Genomic DNA, 24439 nt, shown 5'->3' with positions numbered 1-24439 from the left:
TGACAGGATCTGAATGCATGTCACCTTTTTTTCGGCCATGTGCGTTGCTGCATCTAAAGCATCGTTGTCATTTCATGTGGAGTGTCTGTGTCCTTGCATCTGAACATTTGTGTTAGTTGCATCCGAATATGTGTTCCTGCATCATATATATATATATATATATATATATATATATATATATATATATATATATATATATATATATATATATATATATAGGGGGGTACCACCACTGGTGTAATTATAGGGACCCACAGCCTCAGAGAAGGGAACACAGAGCACTCAGGGAAAAACTTGACATTTAACTCTGAATACGAAAGAGTGTTCACTTCTCCTACCACCCCCTTTTTTTTTTTTATTATGATGTACACTTTATTATGCAAGGTTATACAGTTACATATCTGATTTTATACAAAAAATGAACATATATATATATATATATATATATATATATATATATATATATATATATATATATATATATATATATATATATATATATATATATATATATATATATATATATATGTGTGTGTGTGTTATGTATTGGTGTGTATTCATCACTGTATTGGCTACATTTGAAAACTTAGTTAGCATTGCCAGGTGTTCCAACAACCGCAATGGGGAGGGGGGAAGAGAGGGGGGGGAAGGGAGAGGAACTCACACATGTTCTAGTCTGTCATCCCTTTCACCACCAACCCCCCTTTTCACCGCCAAACATCTGCTGCTCACAGGTGTTGCTGATGTAACAGCATGGTTATATTTTGTGAAATTTGCCCTGACTACAAACTACATTGTATACATTTTTTTGAGCGGTGAGGGGAAGAACAGAGATAGATGGAAAAAAGAAGAGACAACCAGTTAATTGAGTTCTTTTTTCCCTGAAAGGAGACAACCAGTGAATTGAGTTCTTTTTTCCCTGAAAGGAGACAACCAGTGAATTGAGTTCTTTTTTCCCTGAAAGGAGACAACCAGTGAATTGAGTTCTTTTTTCCCTGAAAGGAGACAACCAGTGAATTGAGTTTTTTTTTCCTGAAAGGGAGATGGGTAATATATTTTTAAAGGAGTAAATGTAATCAAGGCTGCTCTAGAGGAGCAAATTGGATCGCTTCTGCCGTTTTACCTCTCTCAATTTTCTTATCCCCACATCTAAATTAAATGTAATTACAGTTAGAAGTTATCTAATTTACTTACCCCTAGGACACTCTACTTACTGTGCACCTTAGAGCCATTCTAACCAATTTCCAAAGCACAAAGTTTACAGTCAAGTATACATGAAGGTTAAATTCAAGTATACATGAAGGTTAAATTCAAGAGTACATGAAGGTTAGATTCAAGTATACATGAAGGTTAGATTCAAGTATACATGAAGGTTAGATTCAAGTATACATGAAGGTTAGATTCAGATAACCAGTTCTCTAACCACCTTAAGTGAACAACCACTTTTAGTTTTCTGAAAGAAGTCTTTTATGTGAAATTCTTTGCTCAAATATTTCCTGAAAATCTAGATATGTTTTATCTACCACTTATGCCTTCAGTATACATATTAAATACATTTTATAATAATGAATATTAACGCTTTGATAAATATTAACATATTATATTTAAAAAAAACTATAATGGGATTCTTCAGTTGAAAATGAGTCTCTAAATGTCTTAATAGCCTAAGATACTCTATCCCTTTGAGATGTAGCCTAAGATACTCTATTCCTTTAAGATGTATCGTTTTTCTTGTCTCAATAAACATACTTGAACTTGAAGGACATTGTATACAGCATCTTGAGAATATTAAGACAGTATTCTCAATGTACCTGTATACAATATTGAGGACATTTTATACAGTACATTGAGAAAGGATGTAGGTTACATCCGAAATTTAATTTTCCAATACACTTACAACAAAAATGAGAACTTTCATTCACCTTTATTCAAGCACTTCGCCACTGTAGTAAGTTTCTCCAAATGTAATACTGACATTAACAATGCAGAAGAAATAAACTTCAAATTATTTCACAATATTTTTGTTCGTGAGGATGAGGACACAAAAATTTAGAAATTAAATATTTAATACAAAAAAACAAAACACTTTGTCGATCACATATTTGCAATCTTTGATAAGAAAACAAATTATTATTAGCTATTGCTACATATAAAATCTTTTGAGAATCACAAAAATGAGAAACACCAAGGAAGCTGGATTACAGCTTCATCTAAATATCACAATAAAAATGGCTATATCAGCCATTGTGCTCGTTACACAGAAATTGACATTAAGAGACCTCATTTTTTAATGAACTGATGAATCGACAGCCTCCTCCTCCTCTTCTTGGACTTGTTGACAGTCACCTTGAACCTGGCAGGCTTGGGCTTGTAGGGCTTCTCCGTGACTACTGTATCTTCTCTCTTGTTGCTCTCGAAGACGATCTTGGGTAGGGAGGTGTTGACCGGCTCCTGGACTATGTAGATGGTTAATGGGCACCCGAAGCACCGAGCCGTGGCCAGATTTGTGACAAGGTTCAGGGCAAACATTGAAGGGAATATCCTGTAGTAGCACATGGGGCATTCTGTCGGGCATGGCTCTGTAGGGTAGGTGGCCACATAATAAAAGCCGTCTGGAGGTGGGGTCACTATGTGGATCTTTGAACTCTTATTCTGAGGAATGTCTTTTCCAAAGACCATTGGGTCGAGGTGGGCCTTAGGTGAGGTCGTCTTCTCTTGCACTATCTTCCTCTTGCTGTAAGATTTGAGACCAGCCCTTGAGCTGGACCTGGTGACGTGTGAAGGAATGAAGTCTGGCTTATTTACAAACATGGAAGAGTTTTTTATGGCATTTTCGATTTGAGAAACAATATTGCGGTCTTTTTTGGACATGACATCGGCAATCTCATTCATGTGCTGTAGTCCATAAGCCTGAGATAGAAGGATGTCCATCATGAACTCATCATCAGCCTCCTCATAGTTCAAAGTCAGATCAAAAGAATCTCCATCCTCTTCTCTTGAGGAATGCTCATGGAAAGCCTTTACTGCTGGAAGAATGTGTGTCCACAATTCACCATTCTTATACTGTTTCTTCAGCCTCTGCAGGAATGAAATGAATGGCTGATGTCTGTGCCTCCGAAGATTATACTTCTTGATGATTTGTGACTCTTCCTCATCCTGAACATTCATCTTACAAGACTTCTTAGCATGATTGGAATTCCTACTAGCAGGTTTCTTAGTTATTAAAGTTTTTTCTCTAATTTCCTCCTGTTCAGCTTGGGTAATGTCCAATTTCATGTTGTGTATTTCATCACACTCCTGTTTAGCTATGCTTTTTACTGGTTTAGCCTCAACTTTTTTAGGGATGATTTCTGCTTTGCTCATGTCTGACTGGAAGTGTGTTTCTCCAAACTCTGGTGCCTTCTTAATCTCCTGAACCATTTTTGACATTCTTACTTCCTCAGTTGAAAACGTTACTTTGCCTGTTTCCTCAGGTAGAGTCAGTGATTGCTGAGTAATGAGTGTCATTTTACTCACTCCTTTGGGAATGAACTCATTCAATGATCCATAAGCGAACTCATATTCCTCTGAAATATTCTGCTCACCACTCACTGCCTGCTCCTCAAGTTTTGCTTTTGCACTTCGTAGCTCATCCGCATTCACAATCAACGAGGTGTGTCCTGGAGCTTGTAGCACTACTGTACCATCTTTGACCACTCCCCGCAGCTTACTACTGTCCTCACATGCACACACCGAGATAATATTTTCATCCACCTGCTCGACCCCACCAAAACTAATTATATCGTCCTCCCACATTGTCTGAGGTATAATAACTTCCTCTTCAACTATCTGAGGTATTCGCTCACTGTCAACCAGTGAAGGTTCAGAAGCCTTTTGCTTTTCAACTGAAGATAAATTATTCATGTCCTCTAGGGCATTATCCAGCAACACTGACGGTGATGGTGGCATTGACATTGTATGCTTTGGATTTTCTTTTTGGATCTGGTCATTTTCACGTTCTTCACCATGGGACTTACAACTGGCATTCCTTTTATCACTGAAATAAGTGTCGTATCCCTCTGGTTTTGTTTCTATTCGAGCTGAATCACATGAGGCTAAATTACAGTTCTTTTCTACCTTCGTTAAATATTCAGGTGGAATACCTGATTCTAAAGATCTTCTCAGTTTCTCGATGGCTGACCTCCAAGGCGACTTGTGTTCAAGGGCTCTCAATCTCCTGGCAAATGCAGACACCCCAATGAGAAGGTCTTCTTCTGTTAGCTTGCCCTTCAACTTTATCTTCCGTAGTTTTTTTTGCAGCTTGTTCTTTATGTAGGAAAATGGGTTATTCAACCACTTTAAAGATCTGTGGAGGCAAGTTGAGCCTTTCTTAGCGTCTGTTGCCCTTCTCATTTCTCTGAAACTCCTACAGGATGTGATCTCCCTACAACAATCACGACACTTCACAGAGCCAAAGAAGAGATGTGAGGAGAGCTGATATTCCTTCACTACATTTTTGCAGGTGTAACAAATGATTTCCTTAGATGAGCAGGGAGAAGAATGTCTGGCAAATATGTCTGTGGTCATCAAAGGCTGTTCTCGAAATTTACTCGTCAGGCTTTGAGTCACTATTTCAGTATTTTCAGATTTGGGGGATCTTGTCAAGTCTAATTTCAATTCCCGGCTGCTAGTTTGGGCATTCTTCTTGGGTGTATTATTGCCTGTGGTGCTGGAAGCACCGCCGGTTGCTTCATTCCTTTTCTTCGACGAGTATTTATGTAGTTCACTATTGTTTTCGTGTGTTTCTTCCAGTATTCTATCATCACTTTTAACTGTAGACTTCAACACCGTACTTGAATTTGGAGAGGGTTGTCTCGCTGCGTCTCTGTGGTCGACAGCTGAGCTCGTGTCTATGTCACTCCTGCAGGCTACCAAATTCGCCTTATTCTTAAATTGTTTGACCCTCTTGTGGTTGTATTTACCAGACTCATCAGAAGCCTTCCTTTTGAGTCTCCTTAAATCATTCATGTCCTTTCTTTTTCTCTCGGTGTTTTTTATGTCACTTTTCTTTTTTTCATGCATAAATACCTCATATTTATGTTTGGCAGAACTTTTTGAAAGCCCATTTTTGTTTTTTGAAGAGTGTCTAAATTTATCAATGCAGTTTTCATGTGTTTTTTTGTTAGTGGCGTCACTTTCTCTGGATAAATTGGTTCTTATAGATGTTTTCGTGTTACTCGAATATTGAAACTTTTCAATGTGACTCATAGTTGCTTCTTTGACAAAATGATCAGTCTCCAGCACAGTTGTTGACGTTTTAGATGATTCTTTCAAAATTTCGTTTTGATTTTCAAGTAACTCTTTGAAGGTTTTATCTCGCACTTTCAAAGCTTTATTTTTATGAGAAGCTTTTACTGCTTCATTTCCTTCATTTAAAAATTTGATACTGCTTTCACCTGACTCTTTTGACACATCAGACTCCTTCAAGATGCAAGTTTTGTTTTGTGATTCTAGTGACGCAAACTTTGATGGTTCTTTCAAAACTGGGCAAATGTCGAGTAAATGCTTTGATATTTTATCTGGTTTATTTAAACTATCACTCGGATTACCTATACAATATTTTGACACTTCATGTGATTCTTTCACAACATCGTTTTCGTTTCTGTGAGGCAGGTCCTTCAACACATTTAATTCTTTCGAAATATCATTTGTATTATAAGACTCGTCTAAAACTTCACTTCTGTTCTCTAACGAATCTTTTGAGTCGTGCAAAACTAGTCTGTTGGTTTTAATCAAGTTTTCTGGTTCCCTAGTCGGGTTTGTGATAGTACCGTCTATATGGAGTTTATCTTCAAACACCTCTTTTGGTCTTTTCAAAACATCACTTTTCCTACCAGAACTTTTACTAATTTCTTTCAATTGTAGGGAGTCACTTGATAAGTCTTGGGAGTTAATTGATAGCTTTTGGGAGTCACTTGATACCTCTTGGGAGTCAATTGATAGCTTTTCGGAGTCACTTGATACAAATTGGGAGTCCTTTATAGCTGTGTGAAATTCCGTCGTAACATCGTCACTGCTTTTAGAGGATTTTTTAAGAATATTACAGTTGTTAGGAGATACAGATTCATTTGATAACTCGTTTCTCGCATCTGTTCTATCATTTGTTAACACTGTTAATGTTTCGCCACTCTTGTTGTCACCTTTGCTTACGTTCACTGGTCTCTCCGAAGCTTCACTTTTGCTGGAATGTTTATTATTACTGTCCTCTTTTGGCATGATGGCTCTGTCCTCCTTGTTGTTTATGGAGACGAGGGACGACGTGCGTGAGAATGGCTTCCAAGCTGGAGGAAACAGCTGCTTCGTGACTGGTGGATGTGGCTTTTTCCAGGCTGGAGGCTGTGGCTTTTGCCATGCTGGAGTGTGTGGCAAATTCCAAGTTGGAGGAAGTTGTGAAGAGGTGGCATCCTGAGAGCTCCATTTTTCTCCGTGGTCGAAGCGTCCTTGTGTGTACATTGGGTGTCCATATTGTGCATTGTTCCTCACATCACTGTGTTGAAAGGGCCAAGCTGGAAACTGGTTTTGATTGTGCACATGTTGCTGTTGTTGCTGCTGCTGCTGCTGTACGTTCTTATGCTCATAATTCTGGAAACCATTCTGGTTGAAAGGTTCAAAAGTATTCCAGATCTGGTTTGGACAAGGTGAAGGGATATCGTTTCTCAACTGTTGGAAGTTATTGGTGTAAGTGTTCTGGTTGCAGGGTTGGTTAAAGAACAGTTGATTTTGCTGCTGGTACTGGTGTTGGCTGAAGTCTTGAGGCGGCTGTAGCTGATTCCCTCTAAATTCCCAAGGACCAGGAGCCCCTTGGAAACCGCAAGTGAATGGCTGATTCATGGAGCTTCGTCTTGGTGAGGGTCTCCCTGTAAGCATAGGAAGCAAGAGTCAGAACATGTACTACTATAAGGTAAATCAGAGATATTTACAAAATGTTTACAACTTCTTCTTTGCTCTTACCTAATGTGTGCGTGCGTGCGTGCGTGTGTGTGTGTGTGTGTGTGTGTGTGTGTGTGTGTGTGTGTGTGTGTGTGTGTGTGTGTGTGATGTGAGGAAGGGTAATGATGTATATATCATGAATTATATAAAATAAAACATTATCCATAATGCCCGCAACTTTGGCTGTGTTACAGTAATTGAACATAGCGCCAGGAGCCGATTACCAGAACAGAGTGCCATAACACATGACCAAGAACAGTGAATAGGACATATTTCCAAGGTACAGTTGTTAGACACATCATTACAACGGGGAAGTATGAGAGTATTGAAGGATCAGTATAAGAAATAGCCTAAGCTACTCTATCCCTTTGAGATGTATTTCTTTCTTGTCTCAATAAACATACTTGAACTTGAGTGTCTTGGAAGCCTCTTTTTTCTTGTTAAGAACAGGTTGGAACATTTATGAAGACCAGGAAAACATTGTGGAAATCAGTTATGACGGGACAGGGAAATCTGGAAAAGGTTATCTTGAGGTTATCTTGAGATGATTTCGGGGCTTTAGTGTCCCCGCGGCCCGGTCCTCGACCAGGCCTCCACCCCCAGGAAGCAGCCCGTGACAGCTGACTAACTCCCAGGTACCTATTTACTGCTAGGTAACAGGGTTAGGTTAGGTAATTACCAGGAGAAAGCGCTAAGCTATTACGACTATATAGCACTTGGAAGGGATATGAGGATAAGGATCAGGGAAAGGACATGGGGAGAGGAATGGTGCCCAACCACTTGAACGGTCGGGGATTGAACACCGACCTGCATAAATCGAGACCGTCGCTCTACCATCCAGCCCAAGTAGTATAGACAAGATGTGTAGAATGTCTTTTGTTTTTGGACGAAGAGAGAAGCCTCCATAAAACTTAAAAAAACATAATAGGCACAATTTCAAATTTTGGAAAGGAATGCGTGTGTGTGTGTGGGGGGGGGGGGGGGGGGGAGGGGGGCATTTCCAGGCCAGACCTAGGCTGATAGTGCAGTAGGCCTAAGGGGCGTGTTTGTAACCCCTGCCTGTAGTTTGTTGATGGATTTAAATGTCCTGAGAAGGCTAAAGATTGCGCTCATTCTCGGCACACACCCCCCCCAAGGTAACCGCGTGGAATACTAGCTAAGCACGACCAGGACACAGCACTAGGATACATGACCAGGACACAGCACTAGGATACATGACCAGGACACAGAACTAGGATACATTGTCATGACATGGACACATCACTAGGACACATTGTTAGGGAAAATCACTAGGACACATTACTAAGACAACACTAGGACACATTACTAAGACAACACTAGGACACATTACTAAGACAACTCTGGGACACATTACTAAGACAACACTGGGACACATTACTAAGACAACACTAGGACACATTACTAAGACAACACTAGGACACATTACTAAGACAACACTAGGACACATTACTAAGACAACACTGGGACACATTACTAAGACAACACTAGGACACATTACTAAGACAACACTAGGACACATTACTAAGACAACTCTGGGACACATTATTCAGACAATGTTAAGATACAGCACTAAGACACATACCTGACAAAATAATAATATATATATATATATATATATATATATATATATATATATATATATATATATTATATATATATATATATATATATATATATATATATATATATATATATATATATATATATATATATATATATATATAATTATTTTTACTCTAAACAAAAAATTGATATATGTCGATCAAAAAGTTTATTTTGCATGTTTAATTAATTGTATACGTAAACTGGTACTTACATATCGTATTTTTAGGAGAGAAAAATATGTGTGTAAGATTTTCTAACACTGCACGATATTAATTTTAATACACTAAGAGTCCCATTTGCCCCCCCCCCCCTGTCAGAATGGGGAGCTCCTGACCAGAGAGCCAGGTGTGTGTTCGTGTGTGTGAAGCCACAGGTGAACTACTGCCACCTTAGTGCCACCACAAGTAGTCCTTATCATCACCCTCCCCCCCCCTTGCCCCAATTTCCCCTTGCCAGACCCCTTATATATGCAACCCCCCAATCACCACCCCATAATCTCCCGCCAAGCCCCCCACCAATCAGCAAGCTTCCCGCGACCACAACACAGGCATCCAGCCAATCAGCGAGGCATACGTCTCGCTGCACCAGCGACTGGCCCTCTGACTGGCCGGCTGGGACCCGCCACCACACACATATGCATCAATTATGACACTCCCGCGAGTAAGTATATGGGACTTTCGCTGCAAGTTGCAGTGGCGGTCGCTCACGCTCGCGCCAAGTTGACGCCATAATGATGATGTACCAGGTTGATGTCGACGCCCTTCATGTACCTGGTAATTGTGTATTCATTATTCATTCCTGACAAGGAAGAGGGGTAGGTGGAGGAGGGGGGTGTTGAGAGGGTGAAAAGGGATGTCAAAAGGGTACCCAAAAACCTCTCCACCTCTCCTTGACAATCCATAATTACCCTCCCCCCCCCCCCCCCGTTACCTGGACCGTTGGGTACCTACATGAACTGTTGGGTACCTATCTTTACCGTTGGATACCTATATGGACTGCTGGGTACCACCTACCTGTACCGTTGGGTACCTATCTTTACCGTTAGGTACCTATATGGACTGCTGGGTACCTACCTGTACCATTGGGTACCTACATGGACCTGGACTAGATCAAAAGCAATGCAACCTGGGATTCCACTGAATCCCACGTTGGCTGCCACACTAACAACCTCTCCGTTAGCTAAAACCTCCCCCCCCCCCCTCCCCACAACCTACACAACTAGGTGAGTATAGACACACACCATTCAACACCCCCCTACACCACCCCTACACCCCCTATACAACCAGCTCCACCACCACCACCCCCTTGCACATGAGTGCAGAGCATTCATCGGCGTATGATTCACCTTCATGTATAAACAAACAGTGGCCGGGAACCTCCTCCCCTGGCGGTACACAGCGGCTGGTCCGGCATCGACCGGATGGTGTTTGTAGAGTACATGGACGACGTTGGTGTGTGTGTGTGTGTGTGTGTGTGTGTGTGTGTGTGTGTGTGTGTGTGTGTGTGTGTGTGTGTGTGTGTGTGTGTGTGTGTGTGTGTGTGTACTCATCTAGTTTTGTTTGTGGGGGTTGAGCTTCGGCTCTTTGGTCCCGCCTCTCTACCGTCAATCAGATTCAATCATATCTACATTTAAAACTGTGTATGGAGTCAGTCTCCACCACATCACTTCCTAATGCATTCCATTTACTAACTACGCTGACACTGAAAAAGTTCTTTCTAATGTCTCTGTGGCTCTTTTGAGTACTCTGCTTCCACCTGAGTCCCCTTGTGCGTGTACCACCCGTGTTAAATAACCTGTCTTTATCCCCTGAGAATTTTGTATGTGGTGATCATGTCTCCCCGAGCTCTTCTGTCTTCCAGCGAAGGTGAGGTGCAATACACGCAGCCTTTCCTCGTAACTTATACCTCTTAGTTCTGGGACTAGTCTAATGAGACTAGTCCTTTGAACATTCTCCAGCTTCGTCTTAAACTTGAAAAGGTATGGCCTCCATGCTGGGGCCGCATCCTCCAGAATTGGTCTTACAATGTGGTATACAAGGTTCTTAATGATTACTTTCACAAGTTTCTTAAAGGCAGTTTGTGAGTACTCACTGAGTCGTGCTTGCGGGGGGTTGAGCTCTGGCTCTTTGGTCCCGCTTAAACTGTGTAGGACATGAGCAGAAATTGTGTAGTTGTTTGAATAAAATAATATGAAGGGAGAGGAGATCTGACAGATAATAGATGGGTGACAAGGATAGTAAAAGAAAACTTTCTGCGCTTGAAGACTTGGTGGGAGGCCAAGAGAGAGAGAGAGAGAGAGAGAGAGAGAGAGAGAGAGAGAGAGAGAGAGAGAGAGAGAGAGAGAGAGAGAGAGAGAGAGAGAGAGAGAGAGAGAGAGAAAGAAAGAAAGAAAGAAAGAAAGAAAGAAAGAAAGAAAGAAAGAAAGAAAGAAAGAAAGAAAGAAAGAAAGAAAGAAAGAAAGAAAGAAAGAAAGAGAGAGAGAGAGAGAGAGAGAGAGAGAGAGAGAGAGAGAGAGAGAGAAAGAGCGAGAGAGAGAGAGAGAGAGAGAGAGAGAGAGAGAGAGAGAGAGAAAGAGCGAGAGAGAAAGAGCGAGAGAGAGAGAGAAAGAGCGAGAGAGAGAGAGAAAGAGCGAGAGAGAGCGAGAGAGAGAGAGAGAGAGAGCGAGAGAGAGAGAGAAAGAGCGAGAGAGAGCGAGAGAGAGCGAGAGAGAGAGCGAGAGAGAGAGAGAAAGAGCGAGAGAGAGCGAGAGAGAGCGAGAGAGAGCGAGAGAGAGAGAGAAAGAGCGAGAGAGAGCGAGAGAGAGAGAGAGAGAGAGAGAGAGAGAGAGAGAGAGAGAGAGAGAGAGAGAGAGAGAGAGAGAGAGAGAGAGAGAGAGAGAGAGAGAGAGAGAGAGAGAAAGAACCTCATGTGGTCGCCATATAGGAAAGGCTTCTAGGAGTCGGTGACAAGTTCAGATTAGCGAGAAGCAAGATATGTGCTGGTACTGGCACGAGTATAACCTCTCATGGGTTTTCTTCCTTTTGGGGAGTGTTGTGCATGCTGCTATGACGCTATGTCCACCCATAAGATGAGTGGCGCTGCCCAATAAACTCGCCCCTCGGGGCAAAATTAAACAAAAAATTAACCTGTCCTACAAAGAACGTCGCGCTTCGCTCGTATGCGTTACACAAGGTCAATAACTGTCATGCTAGAAAATTTAGAAGCGGTTCGCGAAAGTGACGTACTGTCCCGTTTTCTGTTTTAGGTCCTCTGGTAGATTAGGATAAGGGCACGTTAATTGACCGTTTTCTTGACGTTGGGAAACCTTAGGAGGACCGGCTGAGTTGAGAGAGAGAGAGAGAGAGAGAGAGAGAGAGAGAGAGAGTGTGTGTGTGTGTGTGTGTGTGTGTGTGTAAAGCTGTAACATTGCATTGCACTTTCGTTACATTCAAAATTCCGTAGGCTATGATGCAAGGTTTGTGTAAAATGGTGTGAGGAGAGAGAGAGAGGGGGAGCTGATATCATTCACTATGCAACTATTTTTGTTTTTATTTTGCCCCAGAGGAATAAAGTGTAGATCACTGTACACGTGTCTGCAGTGAGATTAGTGACGGGACGCGTGTCTCACCGGATGAACCTATGTCACCGTTTAGGAATTACAACTCGGGTATGTATGTTTCTTCATATATGTAATACATAGTATGTATTATATATACATGTATATACATATAGATAATATTCCATTATATATTACATATATAGATTAAGGGTGGTAGGAGAAGCAAATGTGCATATACAAATTCAAATAAATGACAAAATTTCTTTCCAAATTATATTTTAGTACACCCCACCCCACCGGGAGCCACGCTTGGCCGCCGATATTAATGTTTACATCTAGTACCACATTCGAGGGGGAAGAGGCTGCCCACTGCTTATCATAACAGCAATAACTCTTCCAACTGCCACACTGTGGAGTCATCGGTAAACAACGTTTGCTTGTACTGCTCTCTGGTAGTATGGGGAGCTACTGCAAGTGTACTCTGGTACTCTACTACTAGAGTACATGTAGAGTAGTGAATTCAGATATTCTAGAGGGAAGGGAGATAGGGAATTGTCAGGGGGGGGGGGTGAAAGCGCCAAACTATATATTGACCAAACCACATACTTGAAAGTGAAGGGACGACGACGTTTCGGTCCGTCCTGGACCATTCTCAAGTCGATTCTCACAATCGACTTGAGAATGGTCCAGGACGGACCGAAACGTCGTCGTCGTCCCTTCACTTTCTAGTGTGGTCTGGTCAACATGCTTCAGCCACGTTATTGTGACTCCTCGCCTGCAACTATTTAGTACTTAGTGATGCTAAGTATTAAATTGTATTAAAGCCTTCAAGATCGTATTTGACAAACTCTGAAATTCAAGATGTTTGATTTTTTTTTTTTAGGTTTTGAAAATATTTAAACGTGCCAGTGTCAATATCATATTTTTAAACAAATCTATTTGATTTTAAGGGTTTATATGTTATCAAACATAACATTGAGATATTTTGCCTGTACCTTGTAATTTGAAGTTTATGTAATTTAAATAGGAGGAGAATTCTGTACAATAAAAAATAATTCTATACAGCAACACGACAGATAAATTTAAAACGAGAAAAATAATTCGTCAAAGAGAAGCGAATTTCATCCAAACATACAACAAATAGTTTAAGGTCAGAACTTCTACTAAACCAACGAACATCGTTGATTTGGCTGTGAATATAATTCCAACCGGAGGCACATATATAAACATGACAACATCAGCATCAAATCTGACGCTGGCAAACATTAGAAAGAAAGTGCTAAACGAACTATGGCGTTCAGTTCCTGAACCGATTGTGTGCCTCTTGTAACCCTTGACACCACCGCCCACGGGATGGGTATGGGAAATGAATGAAAGAAGCCTAGCAGTGTGTTTTATGGTATGTGATGTTATGTTAACGGATTGGTCGAGTCAGTTAAACATGCAATGAATATGATCAGGACGGGATGATGTTAACCAGGCTAATCCGCCCCCAACCAGCTCTCCCTCTCTCTCTCGAAAGGCCTCTCTCTCTCTTTCGCTCTCTCTCTCTCTCTCTCTCTCTCTCTCTCTCTCTCTCTCTCTATCTCTCTCTCTCTCTCTCTCTCTCTCTCTCTCGTGAACCTAACCTAACCCAACCCACCCATCCCAACCTAATCAAACTTAACCTAACCCAACCCAACCTGTCCTAACCTAACCCAACAAACCCATCCCAACCTAACGAAAATAAGATATAAATATATTTAAAAAGATTTAACATTAGGACCGGGCGACCCGAGCAACCAATGCCTTCGGGAGTTTTAGGCAAAGCCTCATGTGACGCCCTCATTTTAAATGACTATGTACAATAACTCTCCTGTCTCAACCGGCAATGACTCCGTGATAAGATAACGGGCGATAACAGCTCTACGTCCAGATGCACTTCTTGAGTTGTTCAATGCATTAATCAATTTGCAACTCAGTTCAATTATTGCAAATCAAATCACCTTTTAAGCAATTAAGGTGTTCGTCTGTTATAAATATATTGACAAACTGTGTAACTTAATTCATATTTTGGGTGTGTGGTAGTGAGGATGTACTCACCTAGTTGTGCTTGCCGGGAGGGGGGGGGGGGTTGAGCCGATTTGGCTCTTTGGTTCCGTCTCTCAACTGGCCTTCAACTGGTGTACATACAGAACAGGGATGAAAATCCTGGGACTAGGATTGTAAATCAACCTATTCTTTAGCTTAATTATTACCTCACAATTTCAATCCTATCGACACCAACTAATAACTGCATTGGTTTAGTTGATTTAAAAAAAAGGCGCAAAGCTGACGTTATGTTCCCCCCCCCCTCTCCCCAATAGGTGTGAACGTATGTGCATAAGTCATAGTACCCTGCACAGTCGCACAGTAACCAACTCATGGCTATGTTTGGCGGGGTTTTTGCAGCATAGAGGCGCCCTTGTGAACGACCCGTCGCCATCTCCCAGGCGGGTCATGTGTGTTTATAAACATTAGCGTCTCCATGCACCGAACTTTCAAACCCTCTCTCTCTCTCTCTCTCTCTCTCTCTCTCTCTCTACACCCGCATCCTCTTCCAGAATTTCATCTCCCCATCATTTCATCTCCCCCCATTTCATCTCATTGAGGTAACCTCAAGGTAACCCCATCTCTCTACCTCCCCCATCCTTTCCAAACCCTTTGGACATCAAAGCGAAAGCCTCCGCCAGCCTGCCCGCCCCATTTCCATCTCTTCCGCACTCACTACAAGCCTACACACTAAGGACAGGACACAGAACACCGTCACTCATACTGTGAGTGAACATACAACTATGGTGACGGTTCAGTGCACGCTACATCACCGAATGCCCAATTATCAGACCATTCAGACCCGTTGGCATGAGGTACCTGGAGCTTTGCAATTTATTCACTCTCGTGTTCTTGAGGATATCCTCATATGGCACCCAGAGTTTGTCAGTGCAGGCTACTGAATATATGGAACTGTATGTCTAACCATCCAGTGAGATGGGGGGAATTTTAGTATCATTGCTACCTTATTCACTCTTGTGTTGATGATGATATCTTCATAATGCACCGAGAGTTTGTCGGTGCAGACTACTTATCACACGCCTCTGTATGACTAACCATCCTGTGTGATGGGGATTTTTAGCATCACGTAGCTGGTTCTTGACACACTGTACTCCCCTTCATATAGTCTAGGGTAGCTGCACAAATGATAAGGTATTCACCTTATCCCTAACAGTATTCACCTTATCCCTTGTACGTATTCACCTTATCCCTTGCACGTATTCCCTTATCCCTTGCACGTATTCCCTTATCCCTTGCACGTATTCCCTTATCCCTTGCACGTATTCACCTTATCCCTTGCACGTATTCCCTTATCCCTTGCACGTATTCCCTTATCCCTTGCACGTATTCACCTTATCCCTTGCACGTATTCCCTTATCCCTTGCACGTATTCACCTTATCCCTTGCACGTATTCACCTTATCCCTTGCACGTGTTCACCTTATCCCTCGCACGTGTTCACCTTATCCCTTGCACGTGTTCACCTTATCACTTGCACGTGTTCACCTTATCCCTTGCACGTATTCCCTTATCCCTTGCACATATTCACCTTATCCCTTGCACGTATTCCCTTATCCCTTGCACATATTCACCTTATCCCTTGCACGTATTCCCTTATCCCTTGCACGTATTCACCTTATCCCTTGCACGTATTCCCTTATCCCTTGCACGTATTCACCTTATCCCTTGCACGTGTTCACCTTATCCCTCGCACGTGTTCACCTTATCCCTTGCACGTGTTCACCTTATCCCTTGCACGTATTCCCTTATCCCTTGCACATATTCACCTTATCCCTTGCACGTATTCCCTTATCCCTTGTACGTATTCACCTTATCCCTTGCACGTATTCACCTTATCCCTTGCACGTGTTCACCTTATCCCTCGCACGTGTTCACCTTATCCCTTGCACGTATTCACCTTATCCCTCGCACGTATTCACCTTATCCCTCGCACGTAATCACCTTATCCCCCGCACGTATTCACCTTATCCCTCGCACGTATTCACCTTATCCCTCGCACGTATTCACCTTATCCCTCGCACGTATTCACCTTATCCCTCGCACGTATTCACCTTATCCCTCGCACGTATTCACCTTATCCCTCGCACGTATTCACCTTATCCCTCGCACGTATTCACCTTATCCCTTCCACGTACTCACCTTATCCCTCGCACGTATTCACCTTATCCCTCGCACGTATTCACCTTATCCCTTCCACGTACTCACCTTATCCCCTCCAGGTACTCACCTTATCCCCTGCACGTATTCGCCTTATCCATACACACAGCAATCACAATAGCGTGATATATCAGGTGAGCATAAAGTACTCACTAAAGTACTCACTCGTAATTACTAAACTCATTTAGTACCTAAATGTGTTAATAAAAAAAGCGTCACTCATACTGTGAGTGAACATACAGCCATAGTGACGCAGTGACGGTACAGGGGAGCGTCACTCATACTATGAGTGAACATACAGCCGTGTACAACTCCCCCCAATAGGAAGAAAACCCGCTGGGTTGTTCATCCTGTCACTTGTACCCAGACCACAGCTGGAACTTACTTAACTGTTTCAAATGAACTGGCTATCAAACAATGTATTAACATCTTATAACTCTTAAGTTTGCTTTATCTTAGGAGTGAAAAATGTTGGAATCTTTTGAGGATTGTATATTTGATTTGATAACAATGGTTGCGTTAGGAACTTAATGCGGGGGTTATACTACACGTGTTTCTAATGTATCTTAGATGGAAAGGCTCTGCACATCGTCCTGATAACGTACTTAAATCATACTTTTATAAGTTTAGAAGAATTCTACTTGCAAAGCCCTGTTCGAAGATATCTTGATTGGACAGGCTGTTATTGACAGGCACCTACATCTCGCCCATGGCAAGTCACCTGTCATTACAGCAGACAGCCTGACAGGAAAGCTTGGAAAAGGGAGCAGAGTTGTTAATTTAGAAAATAAAATAAAGGGTTTTAAAACGCAACCAATTCCCTATTTCAAACTGCCAACCCATTTCTTTCCACCCAAACACTTGGCGCGAGACTCAGACATACACACTTCATAAAAACAAGTTCTACTGCACACAACCGTTGATTGACGGTTGAGAGGCGGGACCAAAGAGCCACAGCTCAACCCCCGCAAGCACAACTAGGTGAGTACATCCGGTCGCTTGGTTTGCCCTTTGTTTACAAGTATATATCGCCCGACAATCAGCTGTGTGGCGCAAATAAAAGCCACTACTAGGGGGGTGGGGAAGCTGACGGCAACTCTCAGACCAAACATTCTGCTGATGATGATGTCTCAAGTTACGTTGGTGTGTGTGTGTGTGTGTGTGTAGAAGACAGAGAGGAAAGGGGGGAATGGAAGGGATAGGAGGGGAGAAGGGATAGGAGGGGATATGTGCTAGCATCCCTTACATACCTTCGGGCGAGTCTTACATATGTACCCCAGAGCTGTCGTCATGCACCCAGGGAACTGTCTATATGTACCTCGGTTTCTATCACTATATATAGCCAAGGGACTATCTCCATCTCTACGCAACCCGGGACTATCTCTACGCATCCTGGGACTATCTCTACCCATCCCGGGACTATCTCTACGCATCCAGGGACTATGTCTACGCATCCAGGGACTATCTACGCATCCTGGGACTATGTCTACGCATCCTGGGACTATGTCTACGCATCCTGGGACTATGTCTACGCATCCTGGGACTATGTCTACGCATCCTGGGACTATGTCTACGCATCCCGGGACTATGTCTACGCATCCCGGGACTATCTCTACGCATCCTGGGACTATGTCTACGCATCCCGGGACTATCTCTACGCATCCCGGGACTATCTCTACGCATCCCAGTGTATCGAGGCGAGACGTAAACATCAATCAACACTTGTAAACAACGAGGCCGCGACAATGGGCAATGACTTAGGCAAACACCGATTGAAGCAGTCTAAAGTTGATGACTGGAGCAAATCACAGTGTGTGAGAGCTAGCGGGTCGTAATATTTCCATGACCTCTTGTCACCATGAGTCGTAAGTGGGCACGTAGTAAGCTTTTGTGAATACTGGCCACGGTTAGGCAAAACAGTCTTTGTTTACGTTTCTGGTTAGGATAACAGTTGATTTTTTTTTTACGGGGTGACACATCGAAAGAGAGCCGACTTGTAGGAGTCAATTTTTACTTAATTCAATCAACCTATCGTTAGGCTATGCTTGTCCAAGCTAATGCCGACCCCGGGGGATCTATTTGATGGTGCAGCTGCAGTGTATCTGATGGTGCAGCATAGTGTACCATACAGTGAACCATATTGTACCATACGGTGAACCATAGTGTACCATATGGCGCAACTGTAATGTACCTGAGGCTACAGTACATTACCTGAGGGCCACTGTACAGGTTACAATGGCCCTCAGGTAAAATCTGCCAATCCAAATATGATGTTCAAATGCGGTAAATGTATAAATCACATCAGTTCGGGGAAAATACGAACATCTTCAAAGTAGTACAAGCTGTACGTACACGACACACAGAGATCTAGCGTTATAACGGAACGACCGTGTTAGTGAATAATACACAAAGAAATCACACTCACGTGATGTATTAGTGAGAAAGTAAACAACGTGAGTTAAGACACAGCTGGAAATATTAAGTTAATTAGTTATAGTTAATAACGTCGCACTGTCAAATTTGTTGCTCGAATTGATTTTCTCAGTAAGCAATACTGGGGTCCAACACAACCCATTGTAGATGGACGGTGGTGGACCCCATACCCGTCCTGTTGGCAGTGTTGGACCCCCATACCAATCCCGTGGGCAGTGTTGGACCCCATACCCCATCCCGTGGGCGGTGGCGGACCCCATACCCATCCCGTGGGCGGTGTTGGATCATTCCCATCCCGTGGGCAGTGTTGGACCCCAGTCCCATCCCGTGGGCAGTGTTGGACCCCATTCCCATCCCGTGGGCAGTGTTGGACCCCATTCCCATCCCGTGGGCAGTGTTGGACCCCATTCCCATCCCGTGGGCAGTGTTGGACCCCATTCCCATCCCGTGGGCAGTGTTGGACCCCATTCCCATCCCGTGGGCAGTGTTGGACCCCATTCCCATCCCGTGGGCAGTGTTGGACCCCATTCCCATCCCGTGGGCAGTGTTGGACCCCATTCCCATCCCGTGGGTAGTGTTGGACCCCATTCCCATTCCGTGGGCGGTAGTGGTAAGGGTTGCAGAGGCAAGAGTCCATAATAAATTTAATATCCACACAGATGTGCATGGCTGAACCAATATCCATTCACACACACTCTCTCTCATGAACACACACACACACACACACACACACAGGGGCGCTGGTGGCTGAGTGGACGCTGGATACGTAATCCTGTGGTCCAGGGTTCGATTCCCGGCGCCGACGAAAATAAAAATTGGCAGTTTCTTTCACATTCATGCCCCCTGTTTCCTAGCAGTAAATAGGTACCTGGGAGTTAGACAGCTGTTACGGAGCTGCTCCCTGGGTGCGTGTGGAAAAAAAAAATAGTAACAGTTGATTGACAGTTGAGAGGCGGGCTGAAAGCGCAGAGCTCAACCCCCGCAAGCACAACTAGGTGAATACACAACATGCAGGAGTCGCAATCCACGAATCCGGGTTCGATTCCCGGCCGAAAGGGGAAAGCGCCAAGCCATTACGACTATATAGCACTTGGAAGGGATCAGGATATAAGGATTTGGGATGGGACGGGGGAAAGGAATGGTGCCCAACCACTTGGACGGTCGGGGATTGAACGCCGACCAGCATGAAGCGAGACCGTCGCTCTACCGTCTAGCCCAAGTGGTTGGAGTTAAATAGCTTCTTGGCGGGGACCAAGAGCTAACAACTCGACCCTGCAAGCACGAATAGTTAACACACAACCCCGGTAAATTATATATATATATATATATATATATATATATATATATATATATATATATATATATATATATATATATATATATATATATATATATATATATGCATAAACACGTGGTCTGAGTCAGATCTATTCCACGCCCCAAAATAATAACTTATTAAAACTTCCACTAACCTCTTACAAGCAGGAGTTCCTCGGGGTAACTGGTATAAAAGACAAAACACAGACAACAACTTCACGAAATTATAGTCTTTAAAATGAAAAAAATATATATACAGCCGCCACACTAGAATACGTATAATAATTCTAAGAGGGCCACATACGACCGCCCTCCCCGACCTCAGCCACTATACTAACCAAACCCACGTTTTGCTGGCGTATATTTCCTCTAGTGGAAGGGCCGGGGGCTGCCACCTTATCTATTTTGCTGTTGTTAATTCATCTGTTGTATAATATCATTTATTCCCCCCAACAAAAATAGTATAATAAATTGGATGCACTATTCTCCTCGTTTATAGGAAGAGCATCAGAGAAAAAATTGATACCCCCCCAAAAAAAATTGGCAAGGATAATTTTCTGTGGTTGTCAGACGCAGATATTAATTAGATTTCCCTAAAAAAAATACATATATATATATTCATATATACATATATATATGTCGTACTTAATATATATATGAATGTATATATAGTGCCAGAACGCACTTCTCGGCCTACTATGCAAGGCCCGATTTGCCTAATAGGCAGTGATTTTCGTGATTTAAAAAAATCCAATTGGTTTATTTGAATCAATATTATTATATTAAAAAGATGAAATACTGACTTAGTTATGTTAGTTTAGGTTAGGTTTAGTCGTATGTCTACGTTAGTTTTGAACTCAAATTAAAAAAAAATTAATATGTAATGTAATAGGAAGTTTTATCATTTCATAAGAACAAATTTAGAAACACAACTTTCAGGAAAACTCTGCTTATTAGGCAAACGGGATAGTTGCATAGTATGCCATTTAGTGCGTTCTGGCTATTAGGTACGACATATATACAACATTATCCTCAAACAATAAGGTCTTTATTATAGATATGTTCAACGCCTCGTTGAACATTAATGAAGAGTCATGTTCAATATAATAACTATATTGAACATCATTATAGTCATGTCTCACTCTCGTGAAATAAATGCCGACTCACAATCCCCCAACAAATCAACACATCAACGTGTCTGTACTGTAGAAGATTAGATAGAGGCTATTAAATAATGGTTTATGTAAAGCTGAGTATCTCAAATGATATCAATTCCACTATAGCCTGGTCGAGTTATATGATAATAAACTTTTATAATAATAAGCTACAGATAATAGAGATCTGTAGGTACAAGTTTTTGTTTTTTAATTTTTTTTTATTAACAAGCTTAGGTATATACAGCGATGTGCTGCTACCCTATTCTATATGAAAGATTATACAGTGTAAATCAAAAACTAGCTATAAGTTAATTTCGTATTCCTATCTCACAGGACGGCCAGTCATACATGGAATCAGGAGAGAACATGAAATGTAAGATCAAGTTCAAGTTCAAGTATGTTTATTGAGACAAGAAAAAAATACATCTCAAAGGGATTGAGTAGCTTAGGCTATTTCTACTCCCCTGAGGCTGATGATCTAATAGCCTCCACTAGCAAAATCTGCGCACAGCACAAGAATATCTTCCAATATTCCTGAGTGTATGAAGTAATTACAGAGCTCAAAGTACCTCGTACCATTTGGTCTGAAGTCACTTATAACAGGGCAATCACAGATATAGTGTTGGAGAATATGTCCCAGCTCTTGTTTACATAGTTTACAAGTGAAACGTTCACCACTGGGGGATTCATTACCTCTTTCCATAGGCTACATAGTCTAGGCTACCTGCCATACATATCAATATCCCAGCCTAATTCTGGCAATTACAATGCTACATTGTACAAACTGCGTTACGTTCTGTTGTTTATTGTTTGCTAAAGCTTTTGGAAGAGTGACGATGTCGCAGTGATGAAAAGCCGAAACAAATGTGATATTAATAGGGTAAAAAGTCCACTACGGGCTCACTATAGCCTGTGCTACTTGGAAATTTTTGTTCCGAGTGGCAGAATCTAATAAGGTGCCATATATAAACACAAAATAAAACACCAAACAATGGATACAAATTGGATAAGTTTCAATTTAGAAAAGATCTGGAAATAGGGTTGTTGATTTATGGAACAAATTACCAGGTAACACAATAGACGTGGGATCATTTGTGTTACAACCCAACGATCAAATAGATCGTTGGGTTGTTTCAATCGAAGGATCTGTACTATAAGAAAGGATGTATCTTTGTCTGCCTTTTCAAGATTGGAAGCCAGATGCTCGGGGCTAGCCTCACCAAACTTTGTAGGGGAAATGGTCCGGGGTACGGGATGGACATAGGCTGTGCTGGTTGTAGTCAGCCTAAATTAAATATTTAAAAAAATGTCAGTCTGTAACCTAAACCTTTCAATAACCTGCCCCCCTCCCCATCCCGTGTTACGATTTTCATGACGTCTGAAATGAAATCGCGGATGTGTTTTCCATAGAGTTTGAAGTTACTTTTGCCGATTATCTGCGCATTTTCATGATTCACTATCAAAGTCTCCGAGACTACGTTTGATAGAGGGGAAGGGGGGCTTGACAGACAGGGTCCGTAACAGACAGACAGCCGTGACTGTCTACGGCTGACAGTCCCCACTCGGTCTGGGACAAGCCTAGTCTGACTGCAGGAACCTCTCGACAACCGATCTATCTACTGTTGTCCAGCTTAATGTCTTAAATGTACAGTTCAACGGGTATATATATGTGGGGACCAGGAGCTAAGCTCCGCTTTCCAGGAGATAGCCTCTGGCTATCTGCCTACCCCACCTAGACAGTGGCTTGTTTGATGGAAAGACACAGCCAGTCAGCTGCAATTATCAGCTTAGCAGAAAGCAAGATCACTCCACATGACCTGAAGACAACCTGTTACAATTAACACCTGAAAGCCGTGACTCTAGAATAATTATAGGACGACTGTCTGACGCCTACAATATCATGTATGACTCTCGTTGTATGTAAAATAATATACAAAAACAAATTTGTTTGTTTACCTACATCCTCTGGAAGGTTAGGATAAGATTTTACTACGACAGTTTCTTGACGTTAGGGAACCTTAGGAGAACTGGCAATAAGGCTCAAAACGGTTTCTCGCGGCTTTAGTTTCAGATTTTTCCTAGATTTTTTGGTAATTGCGATGAAATCACTGTTAAGATATCTCGGCTTTCTTGAACAACGATAACATGCTATCATCTCTAAGGGTCTCCTAGTACATATGGCTTCGACCTTAACTCACAACCGGGGATCCTGGGTTCGATTCCCCGAGCGCGACAGCAATGATTTGGCACGTTTCTATACATCTAATGCACCTATTCACCTAGCAGTAAATGTGAGTTATAGGCAACTGTTGTGGAATTGCATCCTGGGAAGGGTTACTAGTTCGACCTTGACTGCGATACAAGCCTAAAGTGTATATATATTATACATATAATGAATATTATATTGAATTATATTACAAACGCACAGGCTTCCTGTCCCACCGAATCATCATCATCATCATACCCCACAGACTCGAGAACCGCCACTGAATCCTCTCAACAACTACGCATGATATCATCCATCAGAACACTGAATTATAATTTAATTAATAGAACAAAACTACTACTGGCTTTTGTGGTCCCGGGTTCGAGGTACCAATGATCCTGATGAATGACAAAAATAAATGTAAACGCTCAAACGTCAAGGCTGTCAAACATTATCCTCCAAGAGCCAATGACATGAAGGATTACACGCCTTGACGGATGAGGCTGCATCATCCGCCACTAAAAAAATTAGAGAAAACTGCAACCAATGATGTACTACACATTAACATAAAATTAATAAAACACTTACATTAAGAATTCAGACACATGTAACACCTTCAGACACCTTCTTCTCTGTATATCCTCCATGATGTCAGGCACACCCACATACACCCTGTGTGGACGTTTTGACGTCATTCTGATGTCAGGTGCAGCCCCCACATTCCTTGTGTGGACGTTGTGACGTCACTTGATGTCATACACGTCCTATAAAACAACATATTATAGATTTTCGTTTGGTTAGTTAGGTTGTGTTCGGTTGGCTTGAGTTTGGTTCATTGGGTTAGGCTGAGTTTGGTGAGGTTAATGTGAGTAGGTTAGGTTGTGTTAGATTAAATTGACTTAAGATTAGGTTGGACTAAGTTATGCTGGACTAGGTTAGACTGGAC

General features: G+C 42.1%; 1 protein-coding gene across 3 annotated transcripts; it reads right to left on the bottom strand.

Annotated features, from left to right (window-relative positions):
* Nucleotides 1-2048: 2048 nt before the first annotated feature.
* Nucleotides 2049-24229, bottom strand: LOC123771049 (inner centromere protein A). 3 transcript variants are annotated; one of them, XM_069309601.1, is made up of 2 exons: nucleotides 24082-24229; nucleotides 2049-6896 (listed from the first exon to the last, which is right to left on the bottom strand). In XM_069309601.1, exon 2 carries the CDS (start codon nucleotides 6868-6870, stop codon nucleotides 2281-2283), a length of 4590 nt encoding a protein of 1529 aa, XP_069165702.1. In that variant the 5' UTR covers nucleotides 6871-6896; nucleotides 24082-24229; the 3' UTR covers nucleotides 2049-2280. The 3 variants fall into 3 exon arrangements, with proteins under 3 accessions (XP_069165702.1, XP_045619282.2, XP_045619283.2); XM_045763326.2 differs by lacking the exon at nucleotides 24082-24229 and adding an exon at nucleotides 20286-20475; XM_045763327.2 differs by lacking the exon at nucleotides 24082-24229 and adding an exon at nucleotides 8807-8957.
* Between the last annotated feature and the right edge of the window lie 210 nt (nucleotides 24230-24439).

Source organism: Procambarus clarkii, chromosome 65 (genome assembly GCF_040958095.1).
Source record: "Procambarus clarkii isolate CNS0578487 chromosome 65, FALCON_Pclarkii_2.0, whole genome shotgun sequence".
Classification (NCBI taxonomy): Eukaryota; Metazoa; Arthropoda; class Malacostraca; order Decapoda; family Cambaridae; genus Procambarus; species Procambarus clarkii.
This window is presented reverse-complemented; position numbering and strand designations above follow the sequence as displayed.